This window comes from Dreissena polymorpha, chromosome 3 (genome assembly GCF_020536995.1).
Source record: "Dreissena polymorpha isolate Duluth1 chromosome 3, UMN_Dpol_1.0, whole genome shotgun sequence".
Taxonomy (NCBI): Eukaryota; Metazoa; Mollusca; class Bivalvia; order Myida; family Dreissenidae; genus Dreissena; species Dreissena polymorpha.
This window is the reverse complement of record NC_068357.1, coordinates 28,816,006-28,835,952: the sequence shown is the minus strand read 5'-3', so window position 1 is coordinate 28,835,952 and position 19,947 is coordinate 28,816,006. Positions and strand designations below refer to the sequence as shown.

The following is a 19,947-nucleotide window of genomic DNA, read 5'->3' as shown; positions in this document are numbered from 1 at the left end:
TGAATTGGTGTAGAAATGAAGAAGTTATAGTAAAAGGCAATTTTGGGTGGGTGTGACATATGTGGGCAGGGCGCCCCAGGGTTGGTAATGGGGCCATGCATAGTTGAGATTGACCGTATTGTCATAAGAGAGGTTCAGTATCAATTTGAAGTGAATCGGTGTAGAAATGAAGAAATTATAGTAAAAGGCAATTTTGGGTGGGTGTGGTCTATGTGGGCGGGGCGCCCCAGGGTTGGTAATGGGGCCATGCATAGTTGAGATTGACTGTATTGTCATAAGAGAAGTTCAATATCAATTTGAAGTGAATCGGTGTAGAAATGAAGAAATTATAGTAAAGGCAATTTTGGGTGGGTGTGGTCTATGTGGGCGGGGCCCCAGGGATGGTTATGGGAACATGCATAGTTGAGATTGACCCTAATGTCATAAGAGAAGTTCAGTATCAATTTGAAGTGAATCCGTGTAGAAATGAAAAAATTATAGTAAATGGAATTTTTTGGTGGGTGTGGCCTATGTGGGCGGGCGCCCCAGGGTTGGGATTGGGGCCATGCATAGTTGAGATTGACCCTAATGTCATAACAAAAGTTCAGTATCAATTTGAAGTGAATCCGTGTAGAAATGAAAAAATTATAGTAAATGGAAATTTTTGGTGGGTGTGGCCTATGTGGGCGGGGCGCCCCAGGGTTGGGAATGGGGCCATGCATGGTTGAGATTGACCGTATTGTCATAGGTGAGGTCCAGTATCAATTTGAAGTGAATCGGTGTAGAAATAAAGAAGTAAATGTAAAATAACCTAAAAAAATGAGTGATAATTTCTGACGCGGCCCCACCCCAACCCCTATAACTTTTGACCCAGGGGTCAGATCAAAATTCCAAATAGTGCAGGGTCGCACATATGCTCATAGCTACCATGTGTGTAAATTTCAAGGTTCTAGTGCTTTTAGTGTAGGAGGAGATAGTGGCCAGGACGGACGGACAGACGGACGGACAGACGGACGGACAGACGGACGGACGGACGGCGGAGATCACCACAATATCCCCACCTTTTTTTCAAAAAGCGTGGGGATAAATATATTTAAACAACAGTTGAATCTAAATACACTTAATTAAAAGACTAAACAAAAGCAAACAACTTTACGAGGACAACAAACATGGTTAAAACACACTAACATTACAGTTAAACTTCTTTAACTCAAGGTTGTGATGACAGAACTGCTCGAGTTGTTGAAGGTCTCTGGTAAATGAAATACCAATGACCTGGTATCGCAAAAATACTTAATTTTCGATATGAGTTTGACCATCAGGTTCAATTAGGTGTTCACAAATTGTGTAATTAGTGTTTACTCCAAATCGACCCTGAGTTTCAGGAAACATATATTTAAATGCATTTATAATGCATAATGCATAAATGTAAAACATATTAATAAGAAGGTAGACAAGTTTTAATCTTGAAATTTGTGGACTGTATGATATTGATTAATATCGAATGTAGCACTTTGAATAATCTGAATATTCCTCATGTAAATTTGACCGCTATTTAACAAAAATATTGTTAAACTTATAAGCATCCATGTATTCCAGACGTGCGTTTTTTGTTACAAATGTTCACGTTTGCTCTTAATAATTTAAAGTTGGTGCAATGTCATAGGTCAGGTTTTAGCTCAGCTTGGCACAGCGTGCTCACGTTGAGCTTTTGCGAACATTTGCCTTGTCATCATTCTAAAGGTCACATGTTTGCCCAATTTTCATGAAACTTGCTAAAAAAAGTTGTCCCTAAAATACCTCGGCCTTATTGTAAACGCTTTTCACATTTATTGCACAGTCTTCATGAAACTTGCGAAAAAAGTTTTTCCCTATGATGTATCAACCGAGTTTGGAAATGAACTTTGATCCGTTTAAAGCGGCGGGTTAGTTTTCTTAATACGGTTGTTGTAAAACATTGTAAAATTCTCTAGGTCACATTCTTACCAATCATCATGAAATACACTCTGAACATTTTTTTTGATATCTCGGTTGAGTTCGAAAAAAAAACAATAAGTTTAAAAAACCGGTTGAGGGGCATTTTTCCGCATGTTGCTATAGTCAAACCTCTGTAAAAGTCATGAGGTCACATGTATTACCAAATCTTCATGGATCTTGCTCAAAACAGTCCATCCAATAATATCTTGCCTTAGTTAGGAACTGGGTTCTATTCACTATGGTGAAAATCGAGGTCAATTGTTCAAATAAAAAAAGCTTGTAGGAAATCTCTAGGGTTACATTTAATGCCCAATTTTCATGAGGTCTGAACATTTGTCTTAACACCATCTCGTTTCAGTTTAAAACTGATTCACAAGGGATGAAAACCTAGGCCAACAAGTTAAAATAGAGAGCTTGAGAAAACTGTTGAGATCACATGTATTGCACATGAAACTTTTTACGTATTCGCCATTGCTTATTACATCTTGATTGAGTTAAATACTGATTTACAAAGGATTCAAAACTAGGTCGCCAGTTCAAATGTTAATTTTTAAAAAAAGGTTGTGAACACTAGAGGCCACATTTATTGCAAATTTTTCGTAAAACATGGTAAGACCATTTGTCTAAATGAGGTATCCGTTGAGATCAAAACCCTGACACTGTGGGTCAAAGTCAATAGGTCAAATTAAAATAAATAATTGTGCAAACAATAGCGGTCACATGTATTTCTTAATCTTTATTCAACTTGATGAGACCGTGTATCAAAATGATATTTTGAATATTCGAAACTGAGTATCATATTCTGAGAAACTAGCTCACTAGGTTGAATTAAAGACATTACAAGAGTAAAATTAATAAATGCATTACAATCATTGCAGGAGCAAAGAAATACACAAAGTATGAATATGATAACTTCAGAAAAATATCAATGTCAAAAAAATAATTTAGAATCCTTCGACGGTGAATGGGAACCAATCAATTCAATTGTCTCACAAACATAGAATTTAAACTTGATTATTGTTGTAGTTGTTTTAACAGCTGTTTAAAAATGCTATTTATAGCATATCGGTATTTAAATAAAATAAATGTAGGACCGATGTGTCATAAAATATAATTGCATTCACCTACTATTGTTTCTCAATGCCTTTGTCATCTGTTATAACAACTTATACATCATTATTTTTCTATAAAAACTGAACATATCTATATAATTAAATGAATCTATTAATATTTTTTCTATGCCTTTTCCATTCTGGTACTACAATTTATAAATTATTGTTTATCTATACACACTGGAAAATGTCTTTTTTTTCGTTTTTATATTTCTTTAATGTCTTTTTCCACACAAAATGACATATATTATATAGATAACCTTAGATGTATTGCATATGTTCCTATGCCATCTTTAATTGCATTACATTATTGTGTTATTGCTCATATTTGATATGTAATTTTTTGAAATCTTCAAATAAAATGTGTTGAAAAAAGTTGCTAAGAACAGTTACTAAGTAAGTTCCTTGGGGTCTCAAATGAGCACTTTGCGCCTATTGCTCTCTTGCTTAGGATAAGACATACAACCAATTTCTGTTAAAGTCGAAGCGACACATTGTACTAGCTTCTGACGTTAAACAGCATATGAAATCTCCAAAAATATTTTAAAAAAAACTGGTAGTCTGATCTTCTAAAAATGTTGGAGTATTTTTTTTATTTATCGTTCTATTATTGTATACAGTTGCTTTCATCGTGACTTGCACGCGTCTAGAAAGAAATAATGTGTGACTGCGTTTTTTATTGGATTGCAAAATAATTAGTCACAGCAATATTTAGAAATATAGTTGAACGTTTCATACTTAACGTGTATGCTTATCTAAATTTACAGTAATATCAAATGAATGTAGGTGCACTTTCTCATATTGATATGTTTTTAGTATAACTATAGCTTTCTTTCTTCGAGACTGCATTTAGTCCTGTATGTTAGCTAGTTTTAATTGTTTCTTTTTTGTTTTTGTTTTTGTGGTAGTTTTTTTCTAACAAAGAACTGCCAGGAACTTAAATGTATGATTGCGAGTGACTTTTAATTCTATATAGGTTAATGAATCATGTACAAAGTCTTGGTTATGGTCTTTCGTGTTGTCCATGGTTATGCTCCAGGTTACTTGCAAGAAATGTTTGTCCCAGCAGCCAGTCGGTATAGACTTCGATCACAAAGTGACTGTAATCTTGTTATTCCCAGGAGGCGAACTAAGCTGGCGGATAGATCTTTAACTGTTGTTGGCCCGAAGTGGTGGAACAATCTATCAAGCCACTTAAAAATCATTGACAATGAGGGCTGTTTAAGATCAAGACTTAAAACTCATTTGTTCAATCTTTTTCATGGATAACCAGTGTGCAGTGTTTGTGAAGCGCAATATAATATTTTTATAATATTTTTTGCGCTATATAAGTGATTTGTATTTGTATTTGAATATGTCATAGTATATAATTAAAACTTTGATTTTTGATATTTATATTTTCATGTAGACTTGAAAACTGAAATCTAAAGAAGGGTTTCAAAATTTGTGGCAATGCGGATGTCATTTTCTGACAGTACAAAACGTAGCGAGAAAATGAGATTGTCTTAAAAGATAGTTGCCTTAACCTTATGTTTCAAATTTGATATACAAATACGATGTACTCAACTTCGTGTTAAAAAGGGTTTCCAAATATGCAAAACAGAAACATATCGATATTTAATCAAAACTAGTGCAAACACGTTGAAAATAATTGTAGTATTGAAGTTAAAAAAAAATTGTAAAAAAGCAGAATTTGCTCAGTATGAGCGCATGTTCCTATTGTCTAATTGTGCCTTTCTTTCAAAACCTTAAGCATGAAATGGGATGCTAATTATTTAATGCTTGTTAATCGTGCCTTTGCGCGTTAATATTAAGTCTTGATAACATACAATTATGATTTATAGATTATAAATTATTATGTATAATAAAGTTGTTCACTCTGTTAATGTTAATCATTTAAAAATACAAATGTATATTGTTTGGCTGCATTCTCACATTTTTTCAGACGTACTTAAGGTCTTGAAGTTATGCATAAGCGTACTATAAAATAAGTTCCGAAATCGAATACAAAGTATTAATATGAAAGAAAACGAGGATGAAAGATGTATAAAAAAACTAAAAGGATTGGCTATGAAATCGTCTTTTCACATCACTTTTTAGAAAAAAAATAAGTTTGTGTGCTTTTCACACTCAAAGCAATATATGTGCACAACAAGGCAAAAACATTCGTTATAGGATGAACATGTTTTTTGTCATGTATGACATAAATAAAATCGGAATCGGAGTATTCATAAGAACGCCCTTCCACTTGATTAAACATTATCAAATGTGTCATTAAAACTCAGTGTGGCGACGTCGACTTTAATCCTTCCTTTTGTTTAAGTTTTTTTGTATACATTATGTCCTGTATTGCATAGGCATCTGGGCTGAAAAACAGACGTGCGATGAACACATAAACCACAACGTCATCGGCAAAGGTAATGCTGTCTCATGTAATAACATAGACGCGTACACCTGATACATTAGAGGTGAGTTCTCCATAAAGGTAATGCTGTCTTATGTATTAACATAGACGTGTTCATCTGATACATCTGCGGTTAGTTCTCTAACACTTGTGTACTCGGTGGGCACGTATTTGTTTTTCTTAGTCACTTTCTTCTGCTTCATCTCTAGAAACGCGATGTCAATGTCAGCGTACACCAGTTCATTCTGTTCAGCTGCTTGGGCCTAAAATTTACATGTTTGGCAATTTATTAATAATTGTTAGCAGTTTGAAACTCATACACGTGACCTCTATTGAAATAACACGGTACCATGTATCAGAACATGCAGACAACAGACCACAGTACCAAATAACATTACTTGTGTTGTTATCATTGGCATTCATCGCTGGGTGGTGGATACTTACCACTGGCCGCCTGGAGGAAGCAACTACATTGGAGTATATATTGATGTTTGATTCGAAATTTGCATTTGTCTCATTGTTGCTTGCATTGACCGAATCGTTGCCGGATTGTTGTTCTGAAACAAATGTTCAAACAGCAGTTTAATTATCTTGTTTCTGCAAATAAAGCATCTAGGTGTACCTTATGTCTCCATCTATGTTTCCATCCTCATAAGAGGACGCAAGCATCATATATAACATATATAACACTAATTAACGAATCGTGTGATTGAAATATCTTAGAAATCTAAAGTGGAATGGTACGAAAACATGTTTTCAATCAATTGTGAATTATACTTTATTAGTGCGATTGATTTATCAGACTAACACTGCAAGCTTAACAAGAAATCAGACAGTGTATATGACCTGATTCCATTCGGATATCACGTTGATGTGAAGAGTTAATTCGAAATCCTTTTATACTGAAATAAAAGAACAAAATGAATAGCAATAGTATGAATTTAACTACACATGTATATTATATCTTTAGTCAAAAACAGAGAGCAAACATAATTTAAGATAAATTGTTTCTCTAATAAATAAAAATCGAATATATGGGTATGACTTTGCTTGTATGACAAAGAGTCTCTCGAACTGTGTATTGGGTGATTGTTACATCATGAATAATATGAAACAGAAACTTGTCATTTGAAAGTGCAAAGCCTATTTTTACATGTTCAATTATATGTTTGTGTCTTACGGGTTTAACGTAGCACTCCTTCTGATGCGCCGTCGTACACCTAAACAATATATCAATTCGTGTCAAAATAATCATTTGTATCTTAGTATATAATACATAGGATTTGCAACAAAATTCAGATACAATGAATGTAAATGAAGTACTTGTATTTTATGTTCAAAACATTATATTCACCTCTTATGAAGAAGAAGACTGTCACAGTAGATATGACAACCGCAAAAACTACCAGTCCAATCATAATTGACATGAGCGGTATCGAACCCTCCGTCAAAGGCAAGCGGTCTTCTGTAGAGTATAAACGATAGTGAATCACAGCTTGTTTTAATAAATGTAATTTATAAATGATGGACAACAGAAACAAACGTCTTCTAGCTGTTACACTATTTCAAGCCTAAAGAAATGTGTTCAATCTATCCGGATTGCCTTAAGAAAGGAAGAAAACGTCAACTGCAAATTTAGATTTAAAACAAATACCTTCTAGTTCTGTAATCGATTCAAGTGTAGTGTTTGAGAGTTCGTTTATGTTCCATGCTTTACATTCATGTTTAGATGCTGCCTCAATATCAGATCTGGAGATGACGATTGTACACTCAATCCTGTTCAGACATGCATGGCGGTAATTCTGGTCTTCGAGTTTGCCAAGAGAAATGTTTGCGAGTGGATTTCTCTTTACTGAGCAAGGAAAGCAAACTTCTGTTGACAGGCCGCATTTTGTTACCAAATAGGCTTTTATATGTTCAGCTTCATCTAAAAAGCATTCAATGAAAATGCAAACCTATTTTTGAAGACAAATCAAACCTATGAGCTATACTTGGACAAGACAAACCGTAAGTTATTGTTAAAACAAACTTGATTTTGCACTTCTTTGACGTGCACATTTCTTGCATACATCTTGTATCACTTTTTATATGTATAATTACCAATTAAAAACAATTTGCTTTTACGCTCGTTCTGAACAGTAATACTATACAGTCTTTTTTATGATACTGATTTATAGGGTCGTAATGGATATATTGACATTTGCTGCTTTAACTGTCTAAAACGATAAATGGGTAGATCTTTCAGTTATTTAAACAAAACAATACTTTCTTGAGACATTCAGAATGTTATCATTTTTAAGCCGTAGATTGAACTCCTCACACTCTGCATGACATTTACTTTTTTGACCTAAGGAATTACCGGGGACATTGACATTCAGGGCAAACACTGTGCCTGTCATATTTGGTAGTAGCGCGTCGAGTGTTTGAATGTTGTCTTTATCTGTCGCCCATTTATATATACATTTTGTGTTGATGTCCACCAATGGACATTCAATGTAGATATGATACCCAGCTGACATATTCGCATGATTTGAGAGAGGATCTGCAAAAAAGTGTATTTTTTCTTGTTGTTGTGTTAATTCAATTCAATTTAAATGGTTTTATGTTTAATTTACCAAAATAAGTAAGGAAAACAAAAACAATTTTTACTTTTATACGTGTAGGTACCTAATGCATCAATGTCATGCTTACATGTATAGTTCACCGTTTTGGTCGTCGAGCGCCAAGAATCGTTTTGACCGTCCGGATATGTCACTAAATATCTGCAGGTGATGTTTTTATTGTCCCACGTTCTGTTAGCCGACTTCAATGTGGCAACACTAGTATACGTTTGATTGGTTGCGTCGTACACGTTATGTTGAGAGACGTGATTAATAATCTGACTGTCGAGAAACATCTGTATAACAGGAGGGGGTCTCCCTGGTGGTGTTACACAGGTTATATTTACTGGAGAACCCTCTTGTAGTTCTGGTAGAGTTAGTTCTGGTTCTAACTTTGGTGGAACTGTTTAATGGTATTAAGCAGCGTATGAATCGTTAAAATGTAATACAACACAACTATCGTTAATGTAGACTGCAGTTTAACCAATCATTTTACAATTTATTTAATGCGTGTTACACAAAGCAACATATTAATGCAATATATACATTACTGGTCTGCACTTAATCAATTTAATACCGTATTAAATTTTATAGTGGTATTGCCATAAGTATTATATAACGTATATATCTGTTTAGTTTTTCTCGAACTGTATGGCAGCATGAACGTTTATTAAAACTGTCTAGTGGTTTTGCCATGTGTTTCACATAATGTTTTCAAACATTGTCTGATTAAGTTTTGTTTGTCTCGAGCTGTATGGCAGCATGAACGTTTCTTACCGTAAATGTAAACCGAGGCATTAGCGGTAAACACCTTTTTGTTGTCATAAGACGCTGAGCATACGACCGTTGACTGATGATCTTTCTCACTGATGGTGTAATTCATAGTGGTGTATGTAAACAGGCTGTCATGTTTAGTGCGTTTAAGTTGTAATTTGATGTGACCAATCAAGAGCGAGACATTGCTGCTATATGTGGTGCATATTAGCCTGTCTCCTGGTATGACACACAGACAGTTGGAACAGTTGTCCACACTGCAGAGCGAACTTAGTACTGGACGACCTGAAAGTGGGTGTGGGATAATGTATTACCATTGAAATGCATTACTATCAGCGAAAACATGTGTGTTATACTTAATTTAAACTACAGTTATATCCATTTATACAATAATACAAAGGTTTACAATAACACTCTTTGAGCTAAATGAAACAACCGGCAAAGTTAAGAATGTGCTCACCATCGAAAAGGATAATTTCGTTAGTTTCAGTATTGAGTTCCTTACACCTAACGTTGTATCGATGTAGCCCGGTGAAATTAAAGACGGTAAGAATGTACTGGAAATTAAGTTTGTCAGTTCGTTCTTTATAAACGCCTTTTAGATATGGTATATCAACGCCATCTCTCTCCCATATCCGTGCATAACCGACGGGATTTCTCAGAATCTTTGCAGTTGGGAAGTATGCAATCTGACCGTAGCCTTCGGGTCCTTCTGGGTAGGATAGCACGTTGAGATACCCACACTCGTTTTTGAAATCTGATATTGGAAAAAAGTATCACAAAATAAATATGCGTTAAGCATGAATCATAGAAATTTGACATGCGTTGCCCTTGTAACTATTTTTAATTGATTTTAGGCGTATATCGTTTCATTGCGGTCTTGAATACTCGGACAAAACGATAAAACTATGTATTTATAAATTTTCTTAAAATAATTTCTTGAAAAGTTCAGAATTTTAATGTTTCATAGTTTTAACTATATACCAACGTCTTTGGACAAATAATATATGTTTAATTTCGCCACACATTTATTTTGTAATTTGTGTCACTTGAAACATTTACCAAGTGCTTATTTGTTTTAACCATTTGAAGCAGGAATGTATTCTTCAACTGCGTTAGTTCAAAAACATTTAGGAGACTAATGGAATTTAGTCATTTGTCATTTTCATTGAATAATGTCAATCAATTCAATTACACATTTTTCTGCAATTATCTTAATAAGAATACACTGAAAGTTAGAGGTAAAATGTCGTTTAGTACTAAACGTGAATTAAACAAAACAGTTTTGAAATCACATTGTCTATTTAAGTATGATTTATCATTGACAATGGTTGTAAAAGAAGGTGTGAACTTATAAAATATATTTCATTTCCGGTATATATCCAAGTAAGTTCCAAAGTTCATTTCTTCCAGTGTACGTTTGATTTCACAATTAAACGCAAACTTGAATGCATTATTAGGCTTATAAAATAAAGTATTCATTGAACCAATGTACTTGATAGCTTTAGTAAAATAAATTGTAACAGCATGTAAAAGATGATTAAGATTCGCCAATTCAAGTCCATGTTAATCAACCCACTTCGTGCAAGAACAATTTTTTATCTGCTTATTCTTTGTAATACTTGTTTGTTTGTTTATTTCAATTTATTTTTATCGTTTTTAAATTCGTTTCTATGTATTTACATGTATTTAGTCTTGTCGCGGGTTTTTCATTAAGTATTTGTGTGGTGCAAAGCGGTATTAATTACAAAACCTTAAGCATTTTTAATCTTCACTCTGCAGTTTAAAGTTCACCTTCTAATTTTAGATTTATGACAGTCGATTCGTAGTCATTGCAAATCACGTTAATAACCGCCCCGTCCCAGCTGCTGTTCACATAATCACTGTCCAGTTCCATCATCTTCATCCCGTCAGATTCGAACAGGCTATATCCGCTGTTTATGAAGTAGACCTTTGACCTTTGAAATATTACTTTCCATTTACAGACTTCGTATTGTTCGTATGAAAGAGGTGATGTTGCATTCAGCTGGAACGTTATATTCCTTCCAATGAAAGTCGGGGCCATTGCGGACAAATAACCGAGGGCATGTCCTTCCGCAGTAAGGTGAAGTGCTGAAAATTTTAAAACGATAGAAGTGAATATCGTGTTTTATTTTATCGACATTCATTAAGTTCGGCCTCGACTGACAAACGAACGTACAAGTCCCTTTCCTAGCTTCAATGGTTTAAACTGTTCAGTTTAATGTAATATGAAAGTGGTTATAGTATTTTATGCCGAAAACCGACGGACCGACAATGTTACTCTTATATACCCGTTCCCTGTTGTTGCATTTTAATATAGACATCTGTAATGGTAAGACATAATAGATGTTAATTAATCATCACCTTTTTGCACGTGTATATATCTTTCAACTAGCAAGCTATATATTAATTAATGTTTAATGTTAAATGCGTGTTTAACTCCTAATTTATTGCACAAAACGATGATAAATTATAAATTATAACGAAAATTCAACTTCTCTGAAAAAGAAATTTCACTATCAAATATATATATAGCAAGGTATTTAACCCAAAATCACCCGAAATAATAATAACAAGACTATTGTCAAGCAAAATAAGTCCCCTACCGGTTTTTAGCAATATTTCTAGTCTATTTGTTGCCATAGCAACCAGAATCCTTGACGTATGAACAACATGAAATAACGTGTATAATCTCCATATTGCCATCTATCCATGTTTCAAGTTTCATGAAAAAAATATGTAAAACTTTTGAAGTTATCGCATAATCCAGAAAAATGTGACAGACTGACAGATTGACAAACTGACTGACTGACAGACTGACAGACAAAGCACAAACCATAAGTCCCCTCCGGTTTCACCGGTAGGGGACAATAATAATAATAATTATTATTATTATTTTAATTTATTTGAGTATCATGTAAATAATAAATATAACATGATTTTATGATTATTATGTTTATTTTTTATAAGAGTGGATGTAAAGTTTCATCACTGTATCACCAACACTTTTTTTGTAACCGCAAGTTCAAAATGTTATTGTTATTGTCCTGTCTGTGTGTTTATTGGTTTGTTGATTTGTTTGCGTCAAACGTCAACATTTGCCATAACTTTTGCAATATTGAAGATAGCAACTTCATTTTTGGCATGCATGTGTATCTCATAGAGCTGCACATTTTGAGTTGTGAAAGGACACGGTTAAGGTAATCCTTCAAGGTCAAAGGTCAAATATATGGGGAACATAGTGTTCCACATACACATCTTGTTTTACTAAAAATTTTAAATATCCTATACTAAAAATAAATGAACCAAAATATTGAGGTGTTCAAGTTCATATGCTCTTTAATATGTTTGTAAAATGTCATCTCTTTAGCAGCAAAAATTATTGGGCAACATGTGACACAAATGATTAAATGTTATGTTTTTGCCTAAAAAGCTATAACTCCAAAGAATTAAAAAAAGGAACCATATTATAGGGAGCTACACATTCACAGGCTGGTTAATATGTTCGTAGCAGCAATAATTTTTTTATGTTTGGCAAATGTTGAAAAATGTATCTTTTGCTTATATGTTCATAAATCCTGTTTTGTGAAGAAAACAATCCGAACCAAGATATGGAAGTTCGCCAGCTCAAAATAGTTGATAGAGTATCATCCCTCTAGAAGCAATACATTATGAGTTACACGCGACACAAGTCGTTTGAGCTAGTATTCCGGTTATTTAAAAAAAAATCAGAACCAAACTATGGAGATGAAAGTTTTCACATGTTGGCTATTATGGACGTAATAGTTTCATCCTCTAGCGGCAGTACTTTTTGAATTACGTTTTACAAAACAATCCGACGGACGGTTGGACGACGCAATAATGTATATGCCCCCCCCCCCCCCTCTTTAAGTGGATGTATAAAAGCCAGGATCGACGAATTAGAAAACGCCTAAGGCATTTAAACTGGTTTACGGCTTGTCATATGTACCAATATGTATTAATTGAAAAATCAAAATTACGAGTTATCTAAGAGCAACAAATAAACAATAATAGAATGCAATACATATTACATACATTCATATTAAATAATCATTTATTACATACCGGTTGTGAATTGCAATTTTCCGCCGCTACATCCCTTCTTATCAAATGTAAGATTAGACATAGCATCTCTTAGTCCAGATCATGGTTATGCAATAATGGAAAAAGCCTTTGTATGAGTATATTGTATAGCTTGGCTGTAGATTTTAATTGTATAATATATGAAAAAATAATAAATAAACTGCTATTTCATATTTATATAATAGATGTTTCTTTCAGTAAACAGAATCGGAAATATTTTTACAATTTAAATACATGCAATATATTTAAAAACGAAACGATGGAAGCCATGATTGTCTACTTGATGACATGGCTGTAGTTTGAAACCAACGCGAAATGCTGCTGTTTGCAAGCCACATATTCGAAGTGTGAAATGTGACCGTCAAACTGATTACTGATGGAGGGGTGATGTTGATTCACAAACCTCTTAAAATGAAATAGAAATCCAGATACAGCTAGCCATTTTGATTTTTCAGAACTTTAAAGTTTGAACAAGCGATGCAAATATTCTTTCCTTGAATATCTGGGAGTTTTTAGCAAATCCAATTCGCAATAAGCAATAGTTGCATATATACATTGCACACATATAAGATAGCCACAATTCAACATTTTTCTAAAAAGGTAAAGTATAAAAATGCAATTACCTTGACACAACAGCAAAATCCCTAGTTTGAAACGGGCATGTTGTACAAGCCCCATAACTAACATTAATTTTACGAACGATATCGAACATAAATTCGCGAGCAAATGCCCTTAGCTATACACGTAAGTTCACTTATGTATAAGGAAATTAATTTTAATATTCAATCGGAATGGAAATTTGACCTATATGTATCACAATTGACAATAAACCACTGATCGTTGTGTGTGTGCTTTTTCAAACTTTTTTCGACCAAAGATTATGGTTTGAGACTTTGTCACGAATGTTCATTGTGGAACATCTTAACGTGACTTGATCAGACGAAGGCCAACCCTCGTTTACGGTTGGTGGTTCCTCTCTTAACATTTCACATAAATATCAAAGAAAAACTATTGGTCATAAACCATTATGGACCTGGCTATTTTTTCTCCTGACTCCTAGTCGAGAGCAATTTCTATGCAATAGTATTAATGATGTAATTCGGAAAGAAAATGACAAGGTTACTAATTAATAGCCATGTCATACTTTTAGGAGTTCTTCAAAACAAATGTTGTAATATCCATATTATAGTTTCTTCAAGAATTTGGTTTCAATATTGTATGTTCATACACAAATGTAGTGCAATTAAAATCAGATAAGTGTAGTGCATCACGGCCGCCTAAACTAGATAGCCTAACTTACACTTTCCAAATTATTGGGCGGATAAGAATCTGTGTCCATGCAGTGTAGGGCTAAGAACATTTGTACTGGTTATCGATCGTTAGAAAGGCAGCGCAATGTCAGTAGGTCGTTGCAGGGATAGCATCAGGCAATGTATTATGTGGTTTTAAAGAGAAAATCATCGGCTCAATTGTTATGTACATAATGTATGAAGTCATCTTAATGGAGCTTCTTTTTCAACGACAATCGCCGGTTGTGAAACTTAGTATACAACAGTTGAACGCTTCCATATATTTCATGCAGTATGTGGGTCCCTGTTTGTGATGTATATTCTATAATTTTTCGAACCAGCGCCTCGTATAATTGCGCCTTTATGGACAGCTGATCATAGTTCTCATAAAAAAATGAGCAAAATAGTTGCCCTGTTAAGTTACTCCGTCAACATGAACAGTTAACAGCAGATTGCTGTGGATTGTTTTACCAAGGCACCTTCCACTCGCAATGATACACGAATTCATGACCTGCTTGAGAGTAAGTATGCTACCCTGGTTTCAGTGCTGGTAAACTTCGCTTCTAATCGGACGAACCGAAATCTAGAAGGATTCAGTAGAACAGATCTTTGATAGCAGTGGCGAGATCTTGAATGGTGAGCAAAAGCGGGCTCTAACAACAGCGCTTCATCAGGAATCCATTCCGTCGATATTGTCGATATATAAAACTCATCCTTAGTACCAAACCGCTTTGCCGCGACATACCGGAATAAAAAGCTAAATGTATTTTATGTTCACATGGCATTAGTCCATTTCCTTCGTTCAAAATTAGCTAGGGAATAACACAGTATAGAGTATTCGATTTCCCCGCCAGCGGATTGTTTTTGTGCCTCGTCGGTTTCGTCTTTGATTCAGTAAATGCAAGAATTATGACATGCTTCGTCAGCCGTATCAAGTGTTTTTTCCACAAACACGGTGAGTATGGCGTTAGTTTGATATATGAACATGTATTTAATTAATTTATGAGTGAACAAATGCATGAATTAATTAATGATTGAGTGAATAAATGAATGAACAAACGAAAGAACAAACGCATGGATAAATAAAGCGCTCACGAGCCCCTGACCCACTTAACCGACCAGCCCCCCCCCCCCCTGCATTCAAGGACGGTGTATCGTGGGGTTGTAACATAAAATCAACTGTGTATCATGGGATTGTATCACAAATTAACTTTGACAATGGGCTGTACCATATAATAACTGTATATACTAGACATGTATCAGTAATAAACTGTGGATCATGGGATCGTGTCACAAATGAATTGTGTATCACTTGAAAATAGGCATACTTGTGTCTGGAGCCATAACTTGGAACTGATTACCGGTTGGCAGATTTCATTGAAACTTGGTACGAGTGTATATATGAACAGTAGGATGATTCACGTTAAACTGTGATACAAGCAATTGGTCAATAACGGAGTAACGGCCCTTTTTTACTTCTAGATACCCTTTTATAGAGTATTTTTTCCAGTCGTAAGTTCTTTCTACAATAACATATGAACCACAGCGATGCAACTTACCACACTTGTTATCAATCATGTGGGACTGAGTCACATGCAAGACCAATAACCCTAGAGGCAAGGTTAAGGTCACACATTCAGGTAAATGATCAGACATTTAACTAATTGTGAATAATTTCTTCACTCTGCATCAAGGGATTCTGTAATAACTGTTGTTCCGTTATCTGGAAGTGTGGCACAGGTAAGACTCGGGTCTCTTGTGTCAAGGTAACACACTGGGGTCAAATGTTACAAACGTTTTATTTATGACTCTAACATGCATCACGGACTCTAGATGACTCAATATACGCTCCGTGCATGCATCATGGGATTTGCACCCATCCATAAACAAAATTTACTTGGCAGGGGATATAAATTCAATGAATGTGCTTGTAAAAATAGAAATGTTGCAAATGTGCCACCACTTTTATGTTGACACTTCAAAAGATAGTTTTTATAAAAAAATATATATATACTATGTATATATAGAAGATCTATATATACTTAAATATAAACAATTAAATATTTTTTTAACAATATATTATAATACAAAACAACAGATAAAAGTAATCAATGAAGAGTTCAAATTTTATTATTAATATTTTAACAACAATCCCATGTCTTGGGGCTAAGTAAAGTTAAAGAATGTTTACAAAAATACATAAAATTAATTGCAATCTTATCTTGATAAAGAAAGTCATACAGATTTTAGTTTGTGTTGTGTTCTTTTGAAACTTTGGTTTGAACTAGTCAATATGTTAACCATTAAAACAACCATGAAAATAAGTGTGTTCTTTTGTTGGAAATGTAAACAAATAGTTTAGGAATATACATAAACATAAAAAAACTATGGAAGATGAAAATAAAAGTAAAGCATAGAAAATAAATGCTAACAAAAAAGAAATCAACAAAAGAATGGAACATCATTACCTTTGACGGTCTTGATGTTTCTTAGTATATAAGTTAAATACTTAACAAAAAGTTACATAAATTATACACTTAACAAACAGTTACTTTTCTGAAAAAGATAAGTGTAAATGTTTATTAGTGCAAATCAGAACATTTATCTTTGGTTGTACAAATGCGGTATTCAAATATAACATAGATATTTGCTTCATCAGACATGTATACTTTTAATTCATTGAAACATTTGCACGCAACTGCTATCATACCACAATTCATGAGTGCAATAAAACACTAAGCACAGTAAATTTTATGTTTGTGGAATCCAAATACATTAACACTGATTTTTAATTGTAAGTGATTGCATAGTTTCATGTGGATTTGAGATAACAAATGAAACATTAAAGAGTCTGCCTTTATTGAAACTGGCCAATAAAATCTTATGGTACCGGTATCTTGAACAATAATTTATCTCACAAATGTGTCCAATAGGGCATATCATGATTGCAGCTTTGAGATGTTTGTATATTTGAAGAGGCACCATAAGAACATGGAATATACTGTGCTGAGACAAAATCAAGTGAGTGTTGAGAAAGAGCTGAGGGTTAAAAAACAAATTACCCAGGAAAAACTAGTTAATAAAGGGGAAAAATAGACATTTTAGATATAGGCTGATAATAGGTCTGACTAGACTCAGTGACCATTGACGTTTGTTTCAAGATAAATCAAAGAGTTGTCAACATTAAATGCCCAAAAAGATCAAACAAAAACATTAAAGTAAATAATAAAAACAACAAAGCAGTCATGAAGCCTCATTCTGAGAAAACTGGGCTTAATGCATGTGTTTTAAGTGTCATCCAAGATTTGACTGTGCAGTTCACACAAGCTAATCAGGGACAACACTTCACCGTAACTGGATTTTTGTTTAGAGGAGATCTTATTAAAACAAAAAATTCCATAAAAGTAAAAAGTGTCGTCCCTGGTTACCCTGTGCAGACTGTGCAGGCTAATCTGGGATCACATTTAAGCACATCAATTAAGCCATGTTTTCTCAGAGCGCGGCTAAATGCTTGATACAGATCTTCCTTTCATGGAACAGATACTCGCCCCTTGGAGAGAAGGGTTGCATTGATAAACACACTGACATATCACAGTTACCGGTAATGTCACCCATGTGTTCCAATAAAACTACAAATGCCTGAGTGCACACTATTGTACAAACAATACTAGAATATACCATTGGATACATGATACATACATACTAACATTAACAGATTGACAATAAATAGACCATTGACTCTAATACAGTTTATTGAAGAAGTAAATGTTCTTATTATTTTTTAAAAAGCATGCACAAGCACCAATATTTACTAATTTTTTTCCTTTCATGAATCTGTTTTAACAAAATAAAGACAAGTGACATAGTTTGTTTCAAATTTCATACTAGTGATGTTTTCAGAAAGCAGCCCCAAATTTATGGACTTGTATACATAAAATATATTGATGAAAGTGACCATCTGTCATGTATTTTTTGTTTATAATTATTTTGTCTTAACATCATTAGTAATGCAAGTTTTCATATGAAGCTTATCTTGTTACAACAGAGAAATTTGAGATAAAATGTCACATTTTCTTTTGAAGAATGTAAATATCAATCTAAGTTATTCCAACAAAACAGATTTCTATAAACAAAGCATAAATCAAACAGTGATTTATTTTGATAAATGTTCAAACACACGCAACAGTCAACATAAATCTTCATCAACAATGTTTTTGTAGTGTTGTGTTTTTAATCGCACACATTTTATGTTGACTTTAAACATACTTATTAATCCTCAAATGTTCTTTTTTGTGTTGTTTTTAAATCACACAAATAACACACATAATGTTATGTTGACTTTCATAAAATACTCAAAATACTTGTACAGTAATTGTGTTCACTTGTCTATAAATTTTGGTTACTAACTAATTTCTATAACCTATATAATGTAGCACTCATTTTTTGGCCTGTGCGTTGTTGCTATCGTCGTATTGGAGTGGGCTCTCGTGTGGTGCTGGCAGCTTGAACTCCGTGGGTTCAGTGCCCCATATGTCCCGGGCGTACTCAGCTATAGTGCGGTCGCTGGAAAACTTGCCAGACGATGCTATGTTGTGGAGACACATCTTGGACCATTTTAGCTGGTCCTACAGGGACAAAAACGTGGGGCTAAATGCATGCTTGTAAAATTTGAACAACACAATTTATCGTTGACAATTGCAACGGGTCCTAAAAGTTTGAACCACATAATTAATCTTTGACTCTTGCAACATAATTAATCTTTGACCATTGAAACACGTCCTAACAGTTTGAAAAATGCAATTAATCATTGACCAAAGGAACAGGTCCTAAAAATTTGAACAACATTATTGAATTTTGACAATTGTAAGGGGTCCTAAAAGTGTGAACAACACAATTAATATTACAGCCATGATACTCGTCCTAACAGTTTGAATAACACAATTAATCTGTGACTAATTAACACAATAATTTTGTTCATAAAATTAAGAGTTGTGTTCTGGGAAAACTGGGCTAAATGCAGCTGTGTAAAGTGTTGTCCTAGACAAGCCTGTGCACAGGCTAATCAGGGAAAACTAGGCTAAATGCAGCTGTGTAAAGTGTTGTCCTAGACTAGCCTGTGAACAGGCTAATCAGGGAAAACTAGGCTAAATGCAGCTGTGTAAAGTGTTGTCCTAGACTAGCCTGTGCACAGGCTCATCAGGGAAAACTGGGCTAAATGCAGCTGTGTAAAGTGTTGTCCGAGACTATACTGTGCACAGGCTAATCAGGGAAAACTAGGCTAAATGAAGCTGTGTAAAGTGTTGTCCAAGACTAGCCTGTGCACAGGCTCATCAGGGAAAACTGGGCTAAATGCAGCTGTGTAAAGTGTTGTCCTAGACTAGCCTGTGCACAGGCTCATCAGGGAAAACTGGGCTCAATGCAGCTGTGTAAGTGTTGTCCTAGACTAGCCTGTGCACAGGCTCATCAGGGAAAACTGGGCTAAATGCAGCTGTGTAAAGTGTTGTCCGAGACTATACTGTGCACAGGCTAATCAGGGAAAACTAGGCTAAATGAAGCTGTGTAAAGTGTTGTCCGAGACTATACTGTGCACAGGCTCATCAGGGAAAACTGGGCTTAATGCAGCTGTGTAAAGTGTTGTCCTAGACTAGCCTGTGCACAGGCTCATCAGGGAAAACTGGGCTAAATGC

The 19,947-nt window shown here is 34.4% G+C and overlaps 2 protein-coding genes across 3 annotated transcripts in view; both read right to left on the bottom strand.

Moving 5' to 3' along the window:
* Positions 1–9,599, bottom strand: part of LOC127873462 (uncharacterized) — a 211,531-nt gene extending 201,932 nt beyond the window's left edge. The window contains exons 1-2 of one of the 2 annotated variants that reach the window (XR_008046164.1): positions 9,307–9,599; positions 8,850–9,131 (exon numbers count right to left, since the gene is read on the bottom strand). Coding sequence is in view for 1 of the 2 variants with exons in the window: in XM_052417345.1 (XP_052273305.1) it covers positions 6,827–6,899 (73 nt within the window). In the remaining variant the exon portion in view is untranslated. Of the gene's footprint in view, positions 1–6,826; positions 6,938–7,126; positions 7,464–8,849; positions 9,132–9,306 lie in introns of those variants that run through there. The other variant, XM_052417345.1, reaches the window with a different exon arrangement.
* Positions 9,600–16,374: 6,775 nt separating this feature from the next.
* The window catches only part of LOC127873451 (glycogen phosphorylase, muscle form-like), a 54,560-nt gene continuing 50,987 nt past the window's right edge, over positions 16,375–19,947 (bottom strand). Inside the window, exon 19 of the mRNA XM_052417326.1 lies at positions 16,375–18,885. Coding sequence (XP_052273286.1) covers positions 18,697–18,885 — 189 coding nt within the window. The 3' untranslated portion in view covers positions 16,375–18,696. The remainder of the gene's footprint in view (positions 18,886–19,947) is intronic.